The 27,752-nt window shown below is 39.5% G+C and overlaps 1 protein-coding gene across 10 annotated transcripts in view; it reads right to left on the reverse strand.

The window, feature by feature from the left end:
* The window catches only part of CNTN3 (contactin 3), a 321,453-nt gene that overhangs the window by 96,495 nt on the left and 197,206 nt on the right, over positions 1-27,752 (reverse strand). For 9 of the 10 annotated variants that reach the window (XM_079933639.1, XM_079933635.1, XM_079933638.1 and 6 more), the window contains 3 exons: positions 5,976-6,179; positions 4,415-4,517; positions 3,703-3,887 (listed from right to left, as the gene is read on the reverse strand). In XM_079933639.1, the coding sequence (XP_079789765.1) occupies positions 3,703-3,887; positions 4,415-4,517; positions 5,976-6,179 (492 nt within the window). The remainder of the gene's footprint in view (positions 1-3,702; positions 3,888-4,414; positions 4,518-5,975; positions 6,180-27,752) is intronic. The other variant, XM_079933640.1, reaches the window with a different exon arrangement.

Here is a 27,752-nt window from a genome sequence, read left to right on the forward strand (position 1 = left end):
TCAAACTCATTATGCTTTCTCTGTTTTTGAAATTCTGGGCACTGTATTACATTCTTCAGATGTCTATTAGTAGAAAAAAAATGCAGGTACACAAAATAGATTTTCTTGTCCAAGTGCATTTTTGAATTATGAGATCACAATTGATAACAACTTAATACGTGAATGACAGCAGATACTAGTTTAAATTTGCACTAAAAATCAGCATCAATAGAAGAGAAACTTCTACAGTGGAGGAAAAAAATATTTCCTTCAACTTAGAAATAACTCTTAATTAAATACAAACTAGTGAACATCTTACGAACCTCTGTGCAAATGAAAGTGTAGGCAGGGAAAGATGGATAAATTGCTTCAATTTGAATCAAATGATGTTTTATGAAAAAGAAGTAACTCGTGCCACCTTAAATGATGTATGCAAATCCGCTGCATCAGGTTCATTTGTCATTTTTACTTACGTTTTAGAAGACACTTGGGAAACCCTTTTACAGATGAAAGCAATGTACCACTCATGATGAAAGTCATTCAATACTCACAGTATATTCAGCCAAGTCTCAGCTTGTGTTTTAGGCCCTAGACTAGGAGGTGAGATGTCTTCCTGGTTTCACATTGCATTATGCATGGGATGTGTACTTCGGGATTTACATTTGCATCCTCCATTTGGAGAAACAGTTTATCTATTTCTCTTTAATTTCAACCATGGGAAGGTTTGTCTTTCCCTTTCTATCTCATAAAATTGCTTTTTTTTATAACTGAAATTGAAATGAAAATATAGCTATTTCGCTTTTAGAGAAAATGTACCCATCTGAGTTTTACCTTATTTTGTTTTTTAAAAAATATAAACGACTTGCCCAGTCTGAAGTGTAGTTCAGTCCCAAATCACTCCTCTCTACTCTATATTAAAACACATTTTCTTCTTTCAGGAATTATCAGCCTCGGTGGATGGAGACTACAAATAAACTCACACATGATCCCTTGACTGAGACTCAAGTTTCTAGCAAAAATTTCCACTGGCTCCTCATATTACTATTCTCCAAATGGGAAGATAATTTGCCGGACTAAGCCAATCCTGAGATTACAACTGGTACATTTATTGTGATGTTTCCCCTTATTCCATCATATGAGATTCAAATATTCTACTGGACCATTTTTTACATGAAATATTAGAGCAGATAAGCAGAGAACTGCGCAGCATTTATTGAATATACTAGTCTTTTTTAAAAAATAAATTTATTTTATTTATTTATTTTTGGCCATGTTGGGTCTTTGTTGCCATGCATGGCTTTCTCTAGTTGCAGTAAGCGGGGGCTACTCTTCGTTGCAGTGGGTAGGCTTTTCACTGAGGTGGCTTGTTGCGGAGCACAGGCTCTAGGCAAGTGGGCTTCAGTAGTTGCGGCAGGTGGGCTCAATAGTTGTGGCTCAAGGGCTCTAGAGCGCAGGCTCAGTAGTTGTGGCGCACCGGCTCAGCTGCTCCACAGCATGTGGGATCTTCCCAAACTAGGGCTTGAATCCGTGTCCCCTGCATTGTCAGGCAGATTCTTAACCACTGCGCCACCAGGGAAGCCCTGAATATACTAGTCTTAAGCCAGAACTGTAAAGTAGCTTTCATGAAACTTTCTATCTCATTGATTTCTTTTCTTTTTATCTTTTTTTTTTTTTTTTTTTGTGGCTGGCCCATGCGGCATGTGGGATCTTAGTTCCCCGACCGGGGATCGAACACGCGTCCCCCACAGTGGAAGTGCAAAGTCTTAACCACTGGACTGCCAGGGAAGTCCTTCTAGCTCATTATTTCTAATTTGTTTCTTAGGTACGTATCATATTACCTACATAATGGACTAAAGCAACAGTCTACCTCATTTACTAAGAATAGTGCATGATGTTGGTTGTCTATTGTGCATCCATTTCCTCTCTTCTTTATTTCTAAGATGACCCAACTTTTCGTTGAATTATCCTCTCTTCCATCACCTCGCATTGCCCACAAAATCCAGGGAAACCTGACCATATTCCATGTTCCAAAAAGAGGCTCTTACGTTGTTTATGCCAATTCTCCTAGCTGGTGATTGGTTTAGGAATGAACACGCAGCCGATGAGATTTGAGAAGTGAATTGCAAGATGTTTTAGAGAAAGGAAGGATGAACAAAAACTAATGTGCTAGCCACTGCTGGTAGCCATTCTGTGACTGCAAGGGCAACCAACATGCAGAGAAAGGGAAAAAGTAGATAAGGGCAGAAAACACACCACAGAGAAAATGTGCCAGGACCTGAATATAAGGCACATAAATGTCAACTTAGCTTTGGATGTCTTGTCATACAAGTGTTTTATTATTTGTGCAGGGTCACTGTTCCATACAGATAAAAACATTCCTATTGAAACATTAAGACAGTTGGAATATCCTGTGTTTTCCTGTCATGGTCACTTTTTACCCTGGGTCAGGTAGTGGCTGCTTAGAAAGGAGAAAATAAACTAGGACTTGTTTGCGGTCGACTTAGAGCTATACAGTCACATGGGTTAAGTGTCCCCAACTTATCTCCGTATCATCCCACCAACATGTAGAACTTGACACCTGGGAAATTCCAACTTGGTGCTACGTATTCTAACCTAATCCTGTTACAAGATGGGAGAGTTAGAACACGGAATGACTCATACTATTAAACCATGCCTCCATTTTGTTCCTGACGGATCCTATAACCTTACCATAAAATAAGTTTCAATCTAATCACACATAATGTACGCACAAACTTCACATTCTTTTGAAGGGGTTCGTAATAAGCTCTATAATTTTAGTATTTGTCTTTGCAAAGTTTTTCCTCTCTGAAACATTTTATATACTGTACAAGTTTGCACTGAAAATTATTTCAAATTCCAGTTTTTGAAATAAACAGAATATATTGCCATTTGCTTTTCACAAGTGTTCAATTCCTATTAGTTTTACAATGTTTCTAATGATTAAACTGCAAAAATATATTCACTGAGCTTACATGTTCCCATATTTAATAGTACATTTTGTAAAATCATTTATTTCTGCTTTCTAAAACCTGCTTTCATCAAAATACCTAGTATATTTTTTAATAAAAGGGATTTGAAAGCAAGTTTGGGGAAAAAGGATAATCTAATTTTCCTACAAATGGACTTTAAATAAAGGTAACGTTACTAACCTTTCTTTACCCAAATTGAGCAGTACATCAAATAACTGTGCTTACAAATTAAAGGCAGCAAACATGGTACACCTACGCTATTGGAAAGGATAGAATAACACTGAGGAAGTCAAGTAAGCCTGGGTTTATGTGGTTTGTCTAACGCAGTAATTGCAAGTTTTCCCAGTAGACAGTTTCTTTCTGCTTAGTGAAGACCATAAAGAAAGATACAAAATCCCATTTTCTAGAGGTAAGGGCAGATAGAAAGATCTCTCCTTGTTACGGTTAAGTGAGTAAATGGTTACTCTTAGGAAAAAAAGTGAAATATTTCATTATCATATCAATCAGTTTAAAATGCAGTACGAGTATATCATGCCTCCAACTTCATTGCAAAAATTAATTTTTTAAAATTCCTTCCATGATAAATATCCTCATTTAACAAAATGTAGAACAGAAAATGCTGGACACTGGGATTCTGCTAAAACCTCCTACTCACCCCCACCCAGTCCCAATAACAATAACTTTTAGAGAGATCGAAAGTTAAAAATCCAATATGCCCAAAGTGAAGGCTCACCATAGTAAGTGAGACGCCCCCTGGCGACATTTCTTCCTCGTGAATTCTCAGCAATGCATTCATAGGAACCTGCATCTTCCTGTTGGAAGTTGGGGATTTCAAGCACACCACTGGACTTCCTCAATTTAATTTTAGTGGAAAAAGGCAGTCCGTCACTTCTTCTCCAATTAATCTGAGGTACAGGACTAAGAAGAAATTTTTCAAGTTATTTGCTATTTTAAACAGATGTCTGCAAGCCTTTTAGGCTTGACAAAATAAAACTTTCTTAGGATAGAACAAAAAAGGCACAGATTTTCAAATGCAGAACACAGCCAGTTGTCAGTGACATAAACCTGCAAATGCAAAGATTTATCTCTTTAAGTTGATATTTTAATAAAATAAACTGTGCATTTTCTCTAGTTAATTCATGATTTAGAGAAAAAAGTCTAATGTATACTCACTGTATTATAATACAACAAATGAACAAGCAAAAGAAAAATAACACCGATTTAGTTTATGAAATTAGGCAGACATAGTCATTCTCCGTAAATCTCCTTTAAAGTTTCAAACTAAATTATACATGTACATTTCCCCTGTATTTTAATTTTTTCTTTGCTTCTAAATGAAAGAAAATTTTAGAAAAGAAGGAAAAGAAGAGGCTGTTAAAAGCTATCTTGATCTCTTACAGCAACCTAATATTTTAGCGTATCGGTATAAATGTTACAAAACTTACTTTCCAAGGGCAAAACATTCCAACTTCACAGTTGAACCCTTAGCTGCTGGAAGAGTTTCTGGAAACTGAACTTCTATTTTCGGTTCATATTCACCCATCACTCCTGTGAATCCACAATACAAAGTTAGTGGTTTCAACGTTTCCTTTGGAATTGTCCCGTTTTTCTTAAAACTTTTTTTTTTTTTTTGCTCTGTTTTGAACTAACTCTTCCTTATGATTTGAATTACTCACTAGCCGTCTGGTAGGTACTTTTAGAAGCAGTTCTACCTTGGGCCAAACTTGCGACATTAATAAATATGTGGGAACTTTGGATTCCTAAGTTACAGCTTAAAGAGCAGTTCTGAGAAAACCACTAGGCCTTTTACATTATATAAAACGAGAGGCTTTTTTATTCTGTATTCAATTTGGACATTTCTAGTCAAACCGAAATATACAATGTATTATGAGTTCTTAAAATATCCTAAAGAGCAAAAATTATGGGAGGAAATTTACTTAATGGTACCCTGGTAGCACAGACACCAATCTTAAACTAATTGACTACCAGGAGACAAGAAATGGTAACTTAATAAATGGGAAAGGTCAAATTCAATTATAACTGACTGGAAAGTATTTTGTGGCCATGGCATTGTGCTGTATCAGATACGGTTTTGCATAAGTGGGACAGTTACCCAAGCTTCCAAATCTGCTTACTCTGCAGTTCATGGGCTCCCTTGAAACAGTCATTGAGGGGCTGAAGAAACACCTGTTTTCCTTTTTTCCCCTCCAGTTTTATTGAGGTATGACTCACAAATAAACACTGCACGTATTTAGTTTGTACAATGTGATTTTTTTAGGGCATACAATGTGATGATTTCATATATGTACACACTGTGAAATGATTACACCAGTCAAGTTAACACATTTAACACCTCACAATTACTATTTTCAATTTTTAAAATTAACTTTTTTTCCTGTAGTGAGAACACTTAAGATCTACTCTCTAAGCCAATTTCAAGTACACAACACAACGTTACTATATAATCACTACGCTGGTGAGGGTAGGGGAATGGGGGAGATGTTGGTCAAAGTGTACAAACTTTCAATAATAAGATGAATAAGTTCTGGGGATCTAATGTACACACCTTTCCTTTTAATTTTCTTTACAGATGCTTTTTAGCCTATAACAAAATATCCAAAGCTTTAATAACCTCAAACTGGCAAAAATAAGGACTGCTGACGTCACGGGAACGCAAGGTGAGCCCCAGGCTCAGAGGGCCTTGCGTTTGGTTTAATGACCTATTGCCACCATCTTGAAATTCTTCATAATTTTTGAACAAGTGACTCCTCATTTTCATTCTGCACTGGTCCCTGCAAATCAGGAAGCCAGTCCTGAGTAAGAATTATGTACAGGGACCTATGGTTGACGGAATCATTTTAGCCATTGTACTCATAAATATTTTTTCTTCTGAAAAAAACCAAAATGATAATTCTTCAGGATATACTTTTCACTTCTCTCAATTTGTTTTTTCTTGTATTTGCAACAGCATTTCCACTCAGAATTGCCCCTTGAAACATTTCCTACCATCAGAACGTAGCACCAAAGGAGTTGGAGAACCCAGCACTCTGGCGTTTGTCACCATACTAGTCACCACACACGTGTAATTTCCCACATCCAGTGGTTCCACCTTGGCTATGTAGAGGTGGCCTGTCTCTTGAGAGACAAATCTCCGACTGTCTTCTTCGACAAATGATGGATATTCATTGAAGATCCAAGCATATGATAATTCTAATAAAATTTTTAGAGAAAAGAAATCCCATCATGAAGGAAAATTTTCCACAGTATATTAAAAATATCTGAAATCACCTTTACTGCAAAGCAATGCTGAGTGCTTTTATTGCAAGTCATGAAGAGAAACGGTTATGAGACATGATGCTGTGTTCATTCTAAACTATTATGGAGGTCACTGCTGATTAGCATTCTTCTGGGAGCGATATTATCACTGTCATCATTATCACCACTCCAGATACCTCCTAACAAGTATCTTTGGCTTCAGTCTTGCTCCCTTTTATTTTGTATCTCCATACCACATGTCCCATGATCTTTTAAAATTACCAATCTCATCACGTCAACTCCTGACATAACACTTGCAGCAATTCCGCGGTAGTCTCTGGAATAATGCAAAATTGCTTAACATGAAAATGAGACCCTGCATGGTTAGGCCCCTGCTTATGGCTTTAGCAACTGAGAAGCCCAATACTCTTTCTTGCATCTGGGTTTTTATATATGCTGCTCTCGGAGGCTGCAGTGTCCTTTTTCTCTGTCCAAGGCTTCTTTCCTTTTCAACACCAAACCCCATTCTGTCATAACTTCCAAATGTTTTTCAAAGCTTGGTTCCAACATCGTGAATCACCTTCTCAGAGAAGTCTTCCTCAACCCTCATCCTCTGAGTAAGTGCTTCTGTACAGAGCAACTCTATGCTTATACTACTTAAAGTACTTACCACTTTTTATGCAATGATCTATTTACTTATCTGTCCTCCCACCACTTGGTAAACAAATAATGTCAGATTTTATCCTGCCTGCTTTCTCCTCCTAAAATTAGCAAACTGAAACATCCAAGAACATTTAACAGTCCTCAATAAATATTTATTGAGTTAATTACGTTAAAATTATGCTACTATCTCCTACGTCAGGTCCACTGTTAGAGTTTTCCTGAACTTTGGGATCAAGGAAAACTAACTTTCCCCAAAGGAACTGTTGTTTTCCTCCTCTGAGATAATGAGGACTAAATAATACTCTGCTGCTTTGTTCTAGATGCCTATATTTTTTAGAAGCAAGTTGTTATTTAAGGATAGTTATTGTGGTTGGTTTATTTGATTCCTTCTTTCTGTGGCCCTATTTTCTTTTACAATTCCACTAACCTTATGGCACTGGTTCATACTGTAATGCTTTTCCAAGAGAATCTTTAGAAAATATACGTAATCAAAATCAATTTTAATGAATAACAAGTTCAAAAATGTATTTAAAGCATAATTCCGATGGTGAAGTGTCTTTCTGCTTGGTAGAGGGGGACAGTACGTCAGTACAAAAATACAGTGAGATAATGTGTCAGGACTGGGTGAGAGTTCCTGTGGGGTTCAAAGGAAGGAGCGGTGACATTCTCAGGACTGAAGAACAGGTCTTAAAGAACAGGTGAATATGAAGGGATAAAAGTGCTCCAGGTGGAGGGAAGAGCATGTGCAAGGGGTGAAGGGCAGTTAAGTATCTGATGGAAATGAAACATGACTGTGCCTCTCTTCCATTTTCAAAGCAAATTCTGATGATTTCCAAAGGTTAGCTGGTCAACGGCATACTGTGCAGATGTTCAGAAACAATGGTTTGTAATCTCGAACTGATCTTTATGTCATGCTATCATATCAGTAGAGAGTTTCATGAAATTCCACTCAGTCATGTGATAGATCGTGAAATCTAAAGTTGTTTGTTGGATTGTATGAAAAGAAATGTATCTCTCAAACATCTCAAACATCCACTCCACAACTGGCTTCCTGTCTACCCTGATGGTGCTTTCTCTTGCACTAGTGCTGAACAAACCACAGAGTTGAAGAATGCTGGTAAGGTAGGCTTAATGTGTTCTGGGATGGTTAAAACTGACAGCTGTAAAAGCAAATAAACCTTTAGGCTCTTCCCTTGGCTCTAAGTATCCAGTCCCATCCCAACATTCCCCATGGCCCCATAACCTCCCCTTGCTTTAAAGGAAGCAAAGCAATCTTATTCTTCCAGAGTGTTCTATTTATGATGTGAATATGACTGTACCTCTCCCTTTAATCCAGGGTGAGTAAAACATCTACTGCTCCCTGACATAATAGATCTTAGCTGGGTATTAGAAAAAGTCAATCTTATTAAACTAGTTTATACTAAAGTGAGAGTGGCTGCTGGAAAGAAACTGATTCAGAAATCCTAAAATCTAATAAATTCATGAAAGAAAATATTATACAGCAAGAAGAATGTATGAACAACAGCTACATGCAACAACTTGGAATAAATACTACCTATGTAATTTTGACTGAAAATGTTCGATACCAAATAAAACAAGACTGCATTTGTAGTATTTCTTTTAATCCCAAATTAAAATGGATACTACTTAAATATTGTACTATTATTATATTGTTAAAGAAATATTGTGGCAGCTTTGCCTATATGACCTAGTAATGACTGTTAAGAGAAGTAAGGGAAGGATATTAAAATTAAAATCATTTTAAGGCTGCTCCCAAAACGAGCGTGAAGTAGCGCATATGTAAGAATCACAGAGTGGACTGTGGCAGACACGGAAGGGTCCCAAGTAGATCTCGCTCGAGAAGAACCTACTGCATGGCACACAGTTAACTGATGGCCTCCAGCCACTAGGGCACGCGTGCTGTGGCTGCACTTCCCCAGGTTGCTACCTGCTAATGGGGCTCCATGGGGTTGTTAATGCTGGCATTCCTGCAGGATTCCTCATAAGGGCAACTACGGCTTGAGGACTCCCCAGCAGAAGGGCCACAATATTTTCAGAACTGTGCTGTGCCCTGGCATTCTTCCTGCGCAAGTTTTCCTCCCCTCTCTGTTCAAAGCTATCAGACCTGAATCTCGGTCTGAGTCTCCCTCTACCCATTTCTGCTTGCTCCCCCCTTATCCTTCACAGGCACTTCCTCAGGTCTTTCTTTTTTTTAATGTCAGATTCTCTGATGCCATCTTGTAGTCTCCTTCTTAGGGGACCTGAACTGACATGGTGTTGCTGAAATTGAGTAACACACTCGCCTGGGTATTAAAAATTGCCCCTCCCCTTGGAGGAAATGTCTGTTTTCACTGACTACCTTTCGGATAACTGTCCCTCTCCCCAACCTGCATCAAGATAGTCCCCTCACCTCATCCCCCAAGGTCTTCAAATATACAAACCAATCCCTGGTTGATTCTTAGTACCTGCCCTCCAGACAAGCCCAGATAAGTCAGCATCCCAGAGTCAGTGTAAGCCTATCCTGAGACCACCACCCAATCCCCCCACCCCAACAAGCAAAGAAGGAAAAATTCCACCATTGACAGAAAGTTCATCTTTCTGGGCTAAGTAACTGAGCAGAAGCCCTAAACCACTGGCTTACAATGGCCTATCTATTGGAATATGATGTAACTAGAATAATACAATGGTCTTTCTCCACTATTTCTTCCAAACACATCCTCAGAAAAGTAAGAGAAAAAAAAAAAGATCTTTAACTAACAACACAAAAAACTACCTCTAAGGTTTTGAGCTGGAATAAGCAGAAGAAACAGGAAAATTAGGAAGAAAAACCACTCTGGGGATGGAAAAGGTTGTACTGAAAACAGATTTTGAGACTCAGGCAGGTAACCTAGAAGTAAATGCCCAATACGTGGGTAGAGACATAAATACAACTTTAAGAGAGAGCCTGGGCCTAATAAACATAGGCAGAACAGTGGCCCCCAGAAGAAGTCTACCTCCTAATCCCTCAAGTCTGAACATGTTACCTGGTGGGGCAGGAGGGACTCTGAAGATCTGATTAAACTAAGGATGTTGAGATGGGAAGATTATTCTGGATTATTTGGGTGGGCCCAATGTCACCATAAGGGTCCTTATAAGAGGGAAGTCATTGAAAGGACATGTAATGTCAGAAGCAGAAGTTGTAGTCAGAGGAAGATATTTCAAGGTGCTAAACTCTTGGTTTGAAAATGAAAGAAGGGGCCGTAAGTCCAGGAATGTAGTTGGCTTATAGAAGCTGGAAAAGGCAAGAAAACAGATTTTCCTCTTGAGCCTCCAGAAGGACGGCAGACCCGCCAACATCTTGATTTTCCGTCAGGTGAAACTGGTTTTGGACTTTGGACCTTCAGAACTATGAAAGAATAAATTTGTGTGTTTTAAGCTACTAAATTCATGGTAATGCATTACAGCAGCAATAGGGAAATAATATACATGGCAGAGGCAGTCTGCAGATGTGATCAAGTTGAGAATCTTGAAATGGATCTGGGAGGGCAAACACGTAATCACAAAGGTCCTTATGAGGAAAAAAGAGAGACGGGAGGGTCAGAAGTTTGACTAAGAAAACAGAGAACAGGGTGATGGGATTGCTGGCTGGGGGCCAAGATTGCCAAGGGATGCGGGCAGCCTCTAGAAGCTGCAAGAGTAAGGGAGCAAAGCCCTTGATTTTAGCCCACTGAGACTTGTGTTGGACTTGAAGGGGAGCAGAATATACCACCACAAAATATGTGTCTTTGGCAAAAAGATCATTTTAAGTTGATGATTTTTAAGAAGGAGCCGACAGAAAAAGCTCTGAAAGCTTGAGTAGAAATTACACTTTTTAAAGAGACGTTTACATTTTTAAGGGGAATCTCTGTTTGTAAGGATGCCTGTCTCCCTGTACCAGGAAGAAAAGGATGACTAAACTCTTCTCAATGGAGAAGACAAGAACTTAAATCTGCATAACCACCTTACCCTTGTTTACTGTAGTTTTCCTGACCACCTCCCATAACAGGACTCTTCCTCCCACACCCCAACATTTTCTTTTCTTTTATATTTAAGGTGGTGGCTTGCGCCATTTCAGTTATCCTGGGTAACGCCTATGTATATATGAAATACACACACACACACACACTACATACATAAATATAAATATATAAATATATAAATATATATATATATATATATATATGGAGAGAGAGAGAGCTTGGAAGGGTAGAGGGAAAATTATTTTTCCTCCTCCACAGGTTTCTGACCTGCAGGACTATAAGATAATAAACCTGTGGCATTTTGAGCCTTGAAATTCGTGGTAATTTGCTGCAGTGGCAACAGGAAACTAATACAAACAACGATGCCAGCTAACAATGAAGTGTTCACTATGTATCAGGTACTAAGTGCTGTAGACACAATTTTCAAAGAAAAGCAAACAACCAAGGACAAAAAAGTGGAGAAAGCCTCCGCTCCTAATGCCTAGGGAAGAATTAGATTTTACATAATCCGTTTATAAAATCAGTACAATTAGGGAGGGGTAATTCCAAAAGTGGTATCAAACTACGATAGCCTCAAAGCAAATGAATTAGTGACTGATCGTTCTGTACAAAGATTCAGACCCTTAAAGACGTATGGAAAGAGGGCTTCCCTGGTGGCGCAGTGGTTGAGAGTCCGCCTGCCGATGCAGGGGACACGGGTTCGTGCCCCGGTCTGGGAAGATCCCATCGTGCCGCGGAGCGGCTGGGCCCGTGAGCCATGGCTGCTGAGCCTGCGCGTCCGGAGCCTGCGCGTCCAGAGCCTGTGCTCCGCAACGGCAGAGGCTACAACAGTGAGAGGCCTGCGTACCGCAAAAAAAAAAAAAAAAAAAAGACTTATGGAAAGAAATAAAACCTGTAATGAAAGGTACACAGAATTCTGTAGCACTGACCTACGTTTCTTTATAGATTTTCTCATTGAGATGGAACGAAATATAAGTTTTATGTCTTAGAGTGAAGAGAGAGAAGATCTGCACTATTTCATGTATTGCTTGCATGTCTTTGTTGAAATATATATGGCATCACTCTGACTGAAAACATTAGAAAATCATGTGATTTACTGTGTTCTGAAAAAGGTAAAAAAATATCTGCCGTAATACTCTCAGAGTTTATTCATCATAAAAATCTGCATTTGCAATAAATGTTAATTGTATACTGCAAAGTAACATATATATCAAATCAGCATTCTTTGGAGACTTTTCAACATCATTTTATGCATGATGATAAATAAAGAGCTATAATAAAAATGATAATTTTATATACTCAAACAAGCTAGGCCTTACAGAACCCTTCCCAGCCTCCCGTGTATAATGTGCATAAGCACATTGTCCCAAAACTTCTGGGCTGCTGGACGTTCTATTAACAATGCTACATGAATATTGGGAATGTGAAACATTTTTTACTAGAGGACAAAGAGGTTTTACCAATCAAAGCCATAAATTAACAAAATGGAGCACTGAAACTCTGCTTTCTAAAAAGTAATATTTGATGGAGGACATCACTCCTCCAATCACATTCCTTCCTGCGTCACTTAAGTGTAAGGCCAGTCAGATTTAACATGAAACATGTCACCTTAGTGTTTACCTGGAGATACATTAATACACATACTACTGACATTTAAGGGTTTACTTCTAGTTCCATTATAAAATTCTATTGTGAGGGGTATCTAATCCTTTGTATAGGCATTTTCTAGAAGAAATTCTGTCAAATAAAATTGCAGTTGGGCAAATTTGTGCAAGTAACTTTGGCGGTTTTCTGTGGTGCCAAGAGGGAAGTCTGACCTGCTTTTTAAATATTTAAACATATTTAAGTATGTTTAAATAAAACATATTTAAAAGGGTCTGAGAGCTTGCTTGATGTCATCAAGATTTTTATCTTGATTTTAACTGATTCATACAAGTTGGGAAGGAAATTTTGCTACAGAGCTTACACATGACACCACACTGATGGAAGGTCTGGGACACACTCAAAAATCTAAAATGTAGAAAACTGAAGACAATTTAAGTTTCAAAGAAGAACAGATAGATCAATGGTTAGGAATGAAAAGTCTGTACCTCGAAGCAGAAGGGGTCTATCACCACTTCTGTCATTTCAGTGTCTTGTCTTTCAAAAGCTTTTTTGTAAGTTGTTGCTTTGGTGACAATATTATTTATATAGGTTTCCTTGCTTAGCCCATAAAGGTCTGCCTAATCCATTCTGATTCAGAGTACTAACAAGCCTGGCTTGTTAAGGTTCTAAGATTAGGAGAACAATGATCAGGGAGGGAAAACACTAAAGGTGACATCTCTTTCCTCCTTTTATACTTGGGGGACCATGGGTCAGCAAGGAATGACTAGGAGGTCAAGCCCAGACGGCTGCCTGCTTTGTAAACTACATCTTTTGGAACAAACTCACGCACATTCAATTGCTATTGTCTAGGGCTGCTTTCAGGCTTTAAGAGTAGAGTGAGTAGCTTCGACAAAGACTATATGGCCCATGAAGCTTAAAAGATTTATCTGATCTTTTAAGAAAAAGTTTGTTGACTCCTGTTCTAGGTTAATATTATCTCCAGACCAAATTATGAGTTTGGCAATCTTTTAAGATCCCTTGTCTTATTTATTTTTCCTCCTCTTTTCCTTATAGGGCTGTCATGTTGTCCTACCTTTGTGAAAAAATATTTCACAAAGGTCATGCAAGACCGTTAGCCTCTTGTACTCCACATTTCTTTGTTCCTCTCTCTTGCTTTAGTTGCTACCATTAGGGACTACATACCAACCATTCCACTGTGTAATAGAAGCTTCCAAGAAATAATGCAGCCCTGTGACCACCACTTTTAGTTCTACTATTTTCTTTTAGGAATGGGGAGTATCTTCAGTGGGTACCCACATCTTCCATCACATTCTGACTGGAGTAGGCACTGACATCCTTGTCTCATTTTTAGGCTTCTGCCAGGGAAGCTCCTCTCCTAACAAGGGCCTTCATCTCTCTCCTGGTACCTTGGCTGCTAAAACTGATACGGTGCCAAAGTGAAGCTCTTTCTTCCATATTTGTTGAGGCAAAAATGTGTGGTGCCCTCTAGAGGCTATTTGTATTTTTGCTTGTATATACACATTCTTCCTTTCATGAAGAACATTTATTTATTTATTTTTCCAGTGACCCTCCTCTCTCTCATTCTTAGTTCAAGTTGTTTTGGTGGGATTGTCTCCTTGCTGCAAGGAAATTTCAAGATGAGGAAATACAAGTGGGAGCTTGACACTCAATACCTGATGCCTAGCAATGATTTGGGGTTAATGCGGAGACGGACTAGCAAAAACATCGGCAAGCCACTTAATGACATCTTCCTTCTCAAGGGTGCTAAAGAAGCAAGGCATTGCTACAGAAAGTGGTTCAGACATTCATTAGAGAAGATGAGATCTAACAAGGACAGGATGGAGTTACCGTGATGCTTTATAAAGACAGGACAAGACCTTCATGCCACAGACCCAAACTGCAGTTACTTATTCCCCAGCTCGTATGAGGACTTGCTGGTATCGTGCTGACACTCAGCTCAGAAGGAGCGCCCCAAAATGGCAGATTCAGAACTTAAGGTAGAAGAGACTTTGGGAATATAATGCATTTCTTCTGGGCTTCCTCATTTTTATTATTAAAATGTACCTTTCCAGAGGCGTTCAGAGACCCTGAAAATGTTAGAAAGCGATTTTAAGATCAGCTCTAAACCCAAAAGTTGCCAACACTAGAAGCTTCGCTGCCACCACCTGTTTGTGCAGCTAAAAGAAAATGCTTTGTAATAAACACATTTTTGCACACTGCTACGCTTGATACAATGTGCACTTGGGTACACACATCTCAAATATATGCCAAATCCTTCTGGCCAGGTTTGCACTTGCTTCATCACTTATACTGAATAATAGACATTTTTTTTTATGACTTCAGTGACAGTAAATAACATTTTCTTTTTAAGTGCAGTCCAGGAGAAGTGAAAGAGTCCTACTGCTCATGCGAGTGCTAATTGGAGCCAATTATAATTTGATTGACCTGCCTTGCTTATTAAAATGATATGCAAAATTTACACTGCCCTGGCAAAATGGAAATTTTCTTCACTATAAGCTAACTGTGAGAAGCCCACCCTTTAATGAATCCAAAGGTGGTGCTTCTGGGTTATAACTCGCACATCAACTCTCAGAAGCTAATTCCAGAGAGGGATTTCACTGGGTTGCAAATAATACAAAAGAAGTCTACGGAGGGGGAAAATGTGCAATAGAATAAATGAAATAATTAAGGGCTAGCGAATAAAGAAGCAGCATCACAATAACTCTGTCCATTCCTCATGAGGTCTCATTTTCTTTTATGAAAATTAAAATGATTTCCTTAAGGAATGTCATGGGGACTTGCTATTTCCCTTCTTGCCATGTGGGTGATTTTTTAAAGCAGAATAAATGTTCATTTTCACTGGTAAATAGAAATGAAGTTATTAGCAGAAGACAAAGTCATTCTGCCAAGTCACAGGGGTCTTCCAAGTGGGGACAACAAATGAGTCCTCAGGAAGCTGGAGAAATTAACGTTTCTCCTTCCCTCCCTGTCCAGCCTCCAGAGACACACACAAACGCACACTCAAACCCACACTCTGTCATACACACACACACAAAGTGGTACTACTACTTACCTATGAGTAACATATCAAACGGTTCATCAAAATAGGGTTAAATACCATCTAAAAATATATTTTAAAATGGATCTTCCCGATCTAGCTCTTTTGAATAACACACTTTAGAAAGTGGTGGTTCCATTAGAAATTATACTACTAAAATAGTCCTAAGTCACCTGATTAAAAAAACAAATCAAACCAAAATCAAATGAGTCCACATCACATAAATATTTGATTATGGAAGGATGTGCAATTATGCCTGAATAACTGAAATAAACATGGTGACAAAAAACAAGGCCCAGAGAAATCCATCACCAGAAGTAATTCCCTTCCTTCAAATCTGCAGGGCTCTATCCGTGCCAGTTTCTTTAGGCGCTAAAGGATATGCTCTGGAGATCTCACAGCCACCTCGGGTTCAAGTCAAATACAGACAGTAGTTTGCAGGCTTTCAGAAAAGTGATAGATGACAGAGTCAGACAAATACCTTTTAGACCACTTCACGTTTCCCTGCCTGCTATGCTAAATAACACGTGTATAAAGGCATACATCGCTTTATTGAGTTTCACTTTATTTTGCTTCGCAGATATCCTATTTTTTCCACATTGCAAGCTTGTGGCAACCCTGTGTTACCTGTGTCTCTTGGGGCCATTCTTCTAATAGCATTTCCTCACTTCCCGTCTCTGGGTCACATTTTGGTAATTCTTGCAATATTTCAAACTTTTCATTATTATTGTATTTATGATGGGGAACTGTGATCACTGATCTTTTATGTTACTACTCTAAGCGTTTAGGGCATCCACGTAAGACAGCAAGCTACTGGGGCCCAGGGCAGGCCACCCCAAAATATGCCTCGATGGCATACTGATTATTTTGAATTAAATTAAATGGCCAATGCAAGAGGTACACTCTGAGCCTCTTTTCTATCTCCCTGAAAGCAGGAAATACATTTCTCAGGTGAAAGGTACATTCCCCGTATCTGGAGGTAGAAGGACCCCCTTATCACCAGAGACAGGAATCCTGGGCCAAGAGGCCTGTATAAACAAGCCTTGTTCCTTTGTTATTTTACTACCCCAAGCCCACCCTTTAAGTTCTTCACTAATGAAGGACCCAAAGCCTTAGTTTCTTTGCCCCGTCATTTCTTCTCAGATTTACTGTTTCTCTTTCCAACACTTACAACAGCTGCTTGTTGTGGCTACTTCTTAGGCCCCATTTCTATGAGACCTTTGTGCACATGAATCAAAATGTGTTTCTTTCCCTCTTGTTATTCTATCTTGTGTCAATTTTATGATTAGTGCAGCCACAAGAACTTAAGAAGAGTAGAGGAGGGATATTGCCCCTACCAATCTGTGTTCTGACTGCACCACCACCCACCCACCCCGCCATTTGCCCGTCTCTCTCCCTCTTCTCAGGCCTCCTTCTTTCCTGAGACACAACAGTATTGAAATTAGGCTAATAACCCTACAACGGACTCTTAGATATTCAAGGGAAAGGAAGAGTCACACGTCTTTCACTCTAAATCAAAAGGTAGAAATGATTGAGCTTAGAGCAAGGCATGTGGCAAGCTGAGACAGGCACAACTTCTTGCACCAGTTAGGAAGTTGTGAAGGCAAAGAAATGGTTCTTGAAGGAAATTATCAGTGCCAGTCCATTGAATACACGGATGATAAAAACCCAAACAGCCTTACTGCTGATATGGAGAACGTTTTTGTGGTCTGGATATAAGATCAAACCAGCCACAATATTCCCTTACGCCAAAGCCTAACCCAGAGCAAGGCTCTAATTTCTCTTATATGCTATGAAGGCTGAGTGAGGTGAGGAAGCTGCAAAAGAAAAGTCTGAAGCTAAAAGAGCTTATTTCAGGAGGTTTAAGGAAAGAAGTCGTCTCCGAAACATAAAAGTGCAAGGGGAAGCAGCAAGGGCTGATGCAGAAGCTACAGCAAGTTATCCAGGGGATTTAGCGAAGATAATAACTTAAAGTGGCTACACTGAACAACAGATTTTCAATGTAGATGAAACAGCCTTATGTTAGAAGAAGATGCCACCTAGGACTTTTATAGTCAGAGAAGAGAAGTCAATGCCTGGCTTCAAATCTTCAAGGGACAGGCTGACTCTCTGGTTAGGGGCTAATGCAGCTGGTGACTTTAGGTTGAAGCCAATGATCATTTACCATTCTGAAGATCCTAGGGCTTAAGAATTACGCTCAGTCGACTCTGCCTGTGCTCTGTAAAGGGAACAACAAAGCCTAGATGACGGCACATCTGTTTATAACAGGGTTGACTGAATACCTTAAGCCCACTGTTAAGACTTACTGCTCAGAAACAAAGACTCCTTTCAACATATGACTGCTCCTTGACAATGCACCCAAGAGCTCTGATGGAGATGTACAATGAGATTCATGTTGTTTTCATGCCTGCTAACCCAATGTCCATTCTGCAGCCCACGGATCGAGGAGTAATTTCAACTTTCAAGTAGTATTATTTCAGAAATACATTTTGTAAGGCCACAGATACCATAATAGTGATTCCTCTGATGGATCTGGGCAAAGTCAATTGAAAACCTTCTGGAAAGAATTTACCATTTTAGATGCCATTAAGATTCATGACTCATGAGAAGAGGTCAACATATCAACATAAACGGGAGTTTGGAAGAAGTGGATTCCTACCCTCATGAGTGACTTGGAGGGATTCAAGACTTCAGTGAGGGAAGTAACTGCAGCTGTGGTGGGAACAGTGCGAGAACTAGAATTAGAAGCCGAGCCTGAAGATGTGACTGAATTGCTGCAATCTCATGATAAAACTTTAACAGATGAAGCGTTGCTTCTTATGGATAAGCAAAGAAAGTCGTTTCTTGAGAAGAAATCTACTCCTGGTGAAGATACTGTAAAGACTGTTGAAACAACAACAAAAGATTCAGAATATTACATAAGCTTGGTTGATGCAGGCTTTGAGAAGCCTGACTCCAATTTTGATAAGAAGTTCTACTGTGGGTAAAATGCTATCAAACAGTACTGCATGCTACAAAGAAACCATCCTTGAAAAGAAGAGCCAATTGATGAGGCAAACTTCATTAAGAAGGAACTGCTGCAGCCAACCCAACCTTCACCAACCACCACCCTGGTCGATGAGCAGCCATCAGCATCGAGGCAAGACCCTCCACCAGCAAAGAGATGATGACTCACTGAAGACTCAGACGACGGCTGGCATTTCTTAGCTATAAAATGTTTTTAAATTAAGGTTAAAACTTTTTTTTTTTTTTTAGAAATAAAGCTAGGACTCCCCTAGAGGTCCAGTGGTTAAGACTCCATACTTCCACTGCAGGGGGCGTGGGTCCAACCCCTGATCGGGGAACTAAGATCCCGCATGCCGCGCGGTGCGGCCAAAAAAAAAAAAAAAAAAAAGTTAGTAGAAATAAAGCTATTGCACACTTAACAAACTATAGCTTAGTAGAAACGTATCTTTTGTATGTACTGGGAAACCAAAATACTCGTGTGATTCACTTTATTGCACTATTTGCTTATTGTGGTGATCTGGACCAAACCCGCAGTATCTCTGAGGTCTGCCTCTAGGCAGTTCTACTGACAATTGTCCCTAAAATGCAGTAAATTTTATGGTTACTAACTTTAATTAATTTCTTTCCTTTCGCCTTTTTCAAACAAGAAACAATGATAACAGAAGTGTTAAAGAGCACTGGCTCTTTCGTTTTGGCTCTAAATATATTTACCGGAAACAACACGAAGAAATACAAAACCACCATCTGCTCACTCCTTCAGACATTCCTCTATAAAGCGCTTCTAATAAAGGAGACAGGTTTCCTCTTGAAAAGGAACGGCAGCAATCACGTGAGTATTCTTCAGCCAACATGATGAAAAGCTTTTCTTTCCAAGAAGCAAATATGTAGATCCTCAGTACAAAAGCATTAGATCTGGCCTTGATCAAAGTCAAGAATAAACTTATCTAGAAATTTTAATGTGCTTGACATAAATGTTCATTGATCCTCTTTCAATGAGAGGGATACTGAACTTCATTCCTTTAACTTCTAATTCAATATTACATCTTCTTTTTATTCTCCCTAACAATATTGCTTTTTTTTTTTTTGCAGTACACGGGCCTCTCACTGTTGTGGCCTCTCCCATTGCGGAGCACAGGCTCCGGACGCGCAGGCTCAGCGGCCATGGCTCACGGGCCCAGCCGCTCCGCGGCATGTGGGATCTTCCCGGACCGGGGCACGAACCCGTGTCCCCTGCATCGGCAGGCGGACTCTTAACCACTCTTAACCACTGCACCACCAGGGAAGCTCATGGGGGCATCTTTGAAAGAAAGAAGTACTTCTGCATTGAGTCTTAGGATTTGAAGTTTAAACTTGACTTTCTCTCATCCTAGGTATGTGCCTTTGGTAAATTCACTTAAAATCTCTGGTCTCAGTTTCTTCTCTTATATGAAAAATGACAGGGTCACATAAGATTGCCCTGGATGCCAACCTGTGGGTTGTATGAGATTGCCCTGGTTGCTAACCTATAGGATATGGGTTCTCTGGGAACTGGGGAATTGCCGTAAGATTAGAGAATCCACATGCATCTACTTGATGGGAGAGACCAAACAAATTTTACACTACAAAATATATAAACAGATCCTGCTGTTTAAAATGTGAGAGCCATACTGTGATTAACAAAAACATATATTCAATTAAAAAGTGTTACTGAAGTCATCGTGACTTTTGGGTATCATGTACTTTCTCTCTCAAAAATACAAAAAGCAAAAGAAATAGCTGAGTACTTACTGCGAGCCAGATACTGCTCTTAGCCAACTTAAACATATTACCTTATTTAATCTTCACAAAAGTCTATGAGGCAAGTACTATCAACATACATTTTACACAGACGAGGCAACTAAGACAATTAAGGAAGTCCCAGGTAATAAGTAATGTTAGAAGGATTTGAATCCAGGCAATGTGGAACAAAAGCTAACCCACTACACAGGGCTGTCTTCTCTGTGTAGTGTCTAAATGATGTGACAATAGTAGAATTTTGACAGTTAAGAGGAATCCATAAATTCAAAAGGGTTGAAGGCTATTGGTATTTCAGATTCCTTTTATCCCTTAAATATTCTCCTTTACAAGTTGTATTTCTTAAGAAAAGACAGTCTAGGGTAGAGGTTAAAAACAAAAGTTATTGGAAAACACAAACAACAGCAATAAACCATGACTGAGATCCATCCCTGGTTCTGGTACCTAAAGCTACGTAACCAAGGGGCAAGGCTCTTTTCTTCTCTACGCCTCAGTTTCCTTGTTTGTAATATAAAGATCATAGTAGTACCTACCCCATAGTTTTGGTTGTGGATTAGTTAAGAGATACATACAAAGTATTTACAGGCATGCATGACAATTAGTGAGGGTTCAATAAATGTTTGTGGCTATTGTTTTGCTCGTTTGACGGTCCTCTGTGGGGATCCTACAAAGAAGTTAAACACGCAAAACGCAGGTTTTGTGGAGGAAGCAGAGAGGCAGGACCGCATAACACAGACACTGCAGCCCATCCAGATGCAAGCAGGAAAGATGTCATTTTCACTGGCAGATCTAGGGAGCAGATCAAACCAACTGGAAGTGCTTAAGATGCTGGTAGCAGAGGGCAAGGCAAACAGGGCTCAAACAAGTGTCTATGCTTTATGGACAGTGAGAAGCTCTAAAATGAGGCCGTGCACGAAGATATTTGACTCCTATCACCAGCTAGGTTGAGCGGTGCGAGTTGCTTGTTGACAGTGTTTTGATGTACTCTTAGGAGACACTGAGATATGCACTGCTGGATATATAATTACTATCACGTATGAAAAACAGAATGGGAACTTGGGAAGAATAAAGTTTCCTCAAACAAAAGAATAGACAGAACTGGACAGAGCAGATTAAAATCATTATATGGCACCACCAAGATTAAAGTTTACTCTGAAGAGAAAATATAAGCCAAGGTAAGTGTGCTGAAAATCTCACTTGAAAAGAAAGGTAATAGGAGCAAATACTGATGCGGAGAAATATTCAAAATGCAAGCATGACAAAATGCAGCATCCTTTCTGCTCAATTAATCAGATGAGCTAAGTGTGCCACAAAAGCGAGGCTTCACAGTACAGGTGGTGTCAAGTGAGCTGGGGAGTGGGCATGCTGCTCTGCAGAGTGCTGAAAGCTAGCAATGAATTGGAGTTCTATTTCTAACTTGCTCTTGGAATATTTCCATATGGGAATAATCATTTCTAAATATCAACTGACTGTCTGTAATCTTAAGTCAAAGAAGTACCTCCTGACATCTCTATGAGGATACTGAGAGAAGGTTTTGCCTTTAAAATTGCAAGAGCTGTTAATTAAATGCTCATTGGTGTGCCACTGTTTTGAGATGTATACAGATATTAAATGAAAATGAGAACAGAGGGAATTCCCTAGCGCTCCAGTGGTTAGAACTCGGCGCTCTCACCGCGAGGGCCTGGGTTTGACCCCTGGTGGGGGATCCCACAGGCTGCACGGTGCGGCCAAAAAAATAATAATAATAAATCAGTGGTTAAAGGGACTTCCCTGGTGGCGCAGTGGTTAAGAATCCGCCTGCCAGTGCAGGGGACACAGGTTCGAGCCCTGGTCCGGGAAGATCCCACATGCCACGGAGCAACTAAGCCCGTGCGCCACAACTACTGAGCCCGCATGCCACAACTACTGAAGCCCGCATGCCTAGAGCCCGTGCTCCGCAACAAGAGAAGCCACCGCAATGAGAAGCCCGTGCGTCGCAACAAAGAGAAGCCCCCGCTCGCCGCAACTAGAGAAAACCTGCGCGCAGCAACAAAGACCCAAGGCAGCCAAAAAGAAATTAAATAAATAAATAAATAAATAAAAGTAAAATGAGAACAGGTCCCCATCCCACTCAACTTGTGAACCTTGATGATGACATAATGACACAGGTAGGAAAAGAAACAATTTATAGTTAATATTCTAATATCATACACATAAAATGGGACCCCAGTAATTAAGAATGTTCTCTACTTTTCTTTAGCTGATGAATTGTCATCCTGGGGTTAAAGGGAGAATGTTTAAAGGCAGATGATCAGGCCAAATTAGTTCTCCTGGCTGACGGGTGAGTCAGGATGGTTTATTCTAGGCTCTCTGAATAGCCCATCCCAGTGCCAGGATGGTTTCTGATAAAAACCATATCGCTGAATTAAAATTAGCCTAGTGTTCCTCAAAAGGTAGGCACCTAACAGATAGTAAAAACAAATAAATTAATATGGACAAATTTTAAAAGGAACATGAATTTAAATAAAAGTCTACATTGCAAATGTTTATGAGAACTTAACACATTACAAGTTTACTGAGTATATTAAACATCTTGGAAATATTAATTATATAATTTTTATGATCAGATACATTCAAACTGAGTGGCTGTCAAATCACGGATTTTAGCATTTCAAGTATTTTAAATATGGCTCAAAAAATCAGTGTCAGAAAAAGTATAGCATATGAATACTCAGAGATGTTTCATAATTGTTTTAAAAAGGAAAAGAAAGAAACATACACAGAAAATAGCTTTTACAACCCAGTAATATATTTATCTTTATTAAAAACTTTCCTACCCCACAAAAAAGTTTTAAAATAAATCCTAATTTTTATATTTAACAAGTGTTTCCTGAAAAGTTATACTCTAAGGGGCAGCTAAAATAGTCTTTGGACACACAATATAGGTTACCCATTTTCCTTCACAGGACATCTCACAAAATTGCCTACAGGCACACAGGCAAGAGAAAACTGACTGGCCTTTATAATCTCAACAAAGAAAGCACTCTTGTAGGCCACGTGGCAGAAAGTCCTGGATAAAATCAGGGAAATCAGATTTTATAAGGATTTATCCTTTACTTACACTTACTTCAGAGAAAAGGATGGCTAGTCCATCAGACGCTCCTTTTTTCATCTCTTAGGTTAGTTACCAAGTTTTAATTTGATTACTGAAGCTAATGCCCCCTGTTTTCTATATTAGAGATCAATATACATACTCTTGGCAGTTATTCCAAACAACTGATTAATTTTTCAGTTTGGATTCAGTCTGTTACTGTGAAGCTTCAACTGACTTTGTACGCAAGTTATTGGCAGAAGAAATTAAGGCATCTAAAATGTAATTTTAACTATTAAAACTATTGACCCTTATCTCTCAACTATTGTATGTTAAAGTAGATAACGTACAGATAAACTTATGGAATTACATTAGCTTTAACATTTGCAGAAAGACTAAATTAAATTAAATTACGCTGATACTGTCACTGAATTAACAGGCTGGATTAATTTGCGAAGTTAATACGGTGCTCAATAAAGGAAGAGTTTACTAGTTACATGAGAGGAAACAGGTATCCCCCTTTCTCACGGGACGAGTATTTCTGACTCTTATAGTCTATCTAAAAACCACTTCTTACAAACATGGTAAAAAAAAAATAACTCACATGAGGGCCATGACTTTATTTTTGTGCTTTATGCTATGCTCTGAGAAGTAGTACGTACACGAGAAGAGTATCTCTTGGTAATTTTAATCCCATTTTACTGATGAGAGTATTGAGGCCCATAAAGGTTAAGTGAGATCTCATACATAGTAAGGGAGGAAAGCAAAGTTGAACGGAGCCTGGTCCCCAAGTCCCTGCTCTTAAAATCTAAGCAGTTTAGCACCCACTAACTCAGACTTGCCACCATTATCGCTTTTTCCTCTTTAATCCAAGCTCTGTTCTAAATGCCAAAGATGAAAGAGAGAAATTGAAGCCCTAAAATTTAGATTCCGAGCCTAATGACTTGGAAGGAAGCCTTATTATTCTCTCTGAAATAAATAAGGCACTCCTGGAAGAAGTAATTAAGATTCCGGGGAACAAGCATGATAATAACTTGTAGGAGTCAACATACACCCCTACCTTTCTTCAGATCTCTTCTTTTAAACTGATCCCCTATTCACATGTCTCCCCTCTCACTATAGCTAAATGGTACCAGGAATTATATGCAATGATCTTCAAAAAGTACTTTGTGAAGCACTAGGAACGAAATTGTCATTTATTAGCCAAGTTGATCTCATTAAGGAGCATCACTCTGACCGTCGACGTAGAGCTGTAACAGAGCTGGATTCCCAGATCCCTCAGTACTTGACCTGGGTGGGACAGAGGCCCAGAATGCCAGCTTTTGTTAAAGGGTTTGACTAAATAGAAGAAAAATGTTAAACAGCCCTAACAGTGCGCCATTTTATACTTTCTCTCTCTCCTGAGAGTCTGCTTTTTTCGGAGAAAAGGCTATTTCATGACAGAGTAATTGGTTCTGATTCCACAGTTTTCTACGTCAATGTTCTTTCTTCCATGAGGCCCCAAGAATGCTTTGAGCTGCATTGTGAAAAAAAAAAAAAAAATTCAAGAAATATATTCAACCCATTTGGGAGCTCCACAGCCCAGTCTAAAAATTAGGCACCAGAAACAAAGCAGAAGTCACAGAAGGAAAGGAGTCCTTCCTCCGCGAATTGCACAAGGTCATTGTCATCACTGTCATGAACAGACCAACCTCAGCGGGCCAGGCAACCTGGGCCAGCCTGACTCTTCCCCTAGTGCACAGTATCCACCCACTCACCTGTTCTTCAGATCCCTACTTAACACTTACAGACGCTTTCCCAACACAGATTACACCATTATAAAGGTGGTAATGGGAAAACAATAAAAGTCAGGTTTAGCAGTGTTCAGACAAACGGGTAAACATAACTGAGCCATCAGAGTTATGTTACAAATGTTAATTTAAGTCAAAAGGTAGGATTATTAAGGCATCGTGCGCTCTGAAAGTATTCCCTTTCACATTTATTAGTTTCTCTGCCACGATTCTATTTATGAAAGTATAATAAGAGCCCATTCGTGGTCATGAATTACGGGAGATGGGTCTTAACCAGAGGAATTAAACACGTAACGGCCTGTGATATGAATGAAGGTGTTTTAATAACTTTGGGTTTGGCAGCCCAATAAAACATTATGATCATCTTGGGATTCACGCTGAAGTTAGCAGCCCTGTTTAATGCAAACAGCCTCCACGTGAATAATCTATCCTTGCCTAACTACGTTTCCTCCTTAAAATGATATGGGTTCAGATTAAAGAACATATGAAGGCATATTATTATCATAGACATAAAATTGCTAAGAATGTGGACATTCTGTAAACAGTAAATATCTGTTTCCTGGGTTGGGAGGCAGTGTTAAGTAGTGCTCAAGAGGATAGACTCTGACTCTGCTGCCCATCAACTACATGACCTTGAGCAAGGTCACCTTATTTACTATCTCTGAGCTTCCATGTCCTTATCTGTGAAATGGAGAAAATAATACCCTGACCTTTACGAGGCTGTTGTGAAGATTAAATAACTTAATATACCTCAGTGGCTCAAATTAAATGCTCAATAAATGTTAGTACTAGTATAGTTTATTCCTTGTATTATTATTTTGCACTCTCCTACTAGATTTGTGAGAAAGACAGTGCCCTCTAATTTCGATGAGAATTGTTATGTGACTGTATTCATGTAAGCAGAGATCAGCTGTGGAATGACAAAGAGGGGATGAGAAGGAATGGAAAAAGGGACGAAGAGGAAGTAAGAGGGAGGGGGAAGTGAGGAAGGAGAGAGGGCAGAAAAAAAGGACAGAGTCTAAACCAGGGTCTAGGAATGCAGAGTATTTAATTCAGGGGGATTAATTCAAAAGCATTACTCTAATGGAGAGGGCCGTGCTTGGGCCAAGGAGGGTTACCAGTGGAGAGAACTAGAGGTGACAAGGCAAGGGGAGAAGGCCCATGGCTCTCCTTGTTCTACTGACACCTCCTCCCTCCTCATCCTTTCTTTCCTTCCTTCCTTATTTATTTTCCTCCTTTTTTCCCCTTTCTGCTTCCCTCCTACCCTCCATCCCTCCCACGCTCCCTCTCTCCTTCCTTCTTTCCTTCATTCACCCAAGAAACGTTTATTCAGGAGTCATTAAACCCTTAGAACATCATAAAAGTGCATTCTACATAAACCTCAACAAAAAAAGCCAAAAGACTAGGTATCAGGTAGAGAGGATATTGCATAGCCGATCAAGACAGAGAGAATCCAGTGCCAGTATATGTGTGAGTGTACCGTAACTAACAAGTTAGAGGAATTCTCTGGGAGAATTCTCAGGGAGCCTATACTTTAGTAGTGGAAGATACTCTATTAATTAACAAACACAAAGTTTATATCAGAATCATATCATTTGATGAGAGCTGCTATGAGCAAAGTGTCAGAAGGTGCGAGAGAGAGAACTCCTTTGGACAGGGTGCTCAGCAACAGGGTTTAATTCCCTAAATTTTGAAGTGAGATTTAGCATTCATCCACGGAGTGCACCATTTTAAGTGCACAACAGGGTGAGTTTTTACATTTGTATATACCTGTGCAACTATCACCAAGATCAAAGTCCAGAACATGCTCAGAGATTTGGTTTACGTACTTTAGTTTTTCATAAATGATACTGTGCTATATATCTAACTCTCTTTAATTTTTTTTTCACCAGGCACTATTTTAACACCTATCTCTACTGCACCTTTTACCTGTGCCTTCTAACCTCTGTACATACTCTGTGATGGGCATCAACCACATGTCTACTTATCCTCTAACCCAGTAATGGGTCCGAGGTTGCTTCCAACATTCCAGACGTCTAAAGAATACTGAAAGGAACATCCTCAAACACGAATGCTTACTGAACTATATGATCTTTTTCAGTTCCTGAGTAGAAGCAGAAAGTTGCTCTCTGAATCTACAAGAAGAATAATTTGACCAATGCCTGACTTCTTTACAGAACGCACACCACTCTGTGCTCCCACCAGCAGTTCTCATCTGACTGTTCTTTAAATTTACATGCTCTGACATCTCAGAATTTAGAAAATCTTTTCACACAACTCTAAAACTTCTGAATTTCCTCCTCTAAAATTCATCCTTCCTTCCCTGGGGCGTGTTTTTCAAAGTGTGTGGCTGTCCCTTTCTTGATGATTTGCAAGAACAGTATTATTAAGGAGGTAACACTTAAGCTGAGATGTGATTGACAGGGAGGAGAAGGCAGAGGGTACATCCTAGACAATGGCCCTCAGGCAGGACTGAGGCTGCTGCGTAGAAGGAACAGGGAAGACCACCAGTGTGGCTGGAACACGGTGGGAAAGGGGGCAAGGGAGGCAGATGAGGTCTGAGAG

Source organism: Stenella coeruleoalba (assembly GCF_951394435.1).
Source record: "Stenella coeruleoalba genome assembly, chromosome: 10".
Taxonomy (NCBI): domain Eukaryota; kingdom Metazoa; phylum Chordata; class Mammalia; order Artiodactyla; family Delphinidae; genus Stenella; species Stenella coeruleoalba.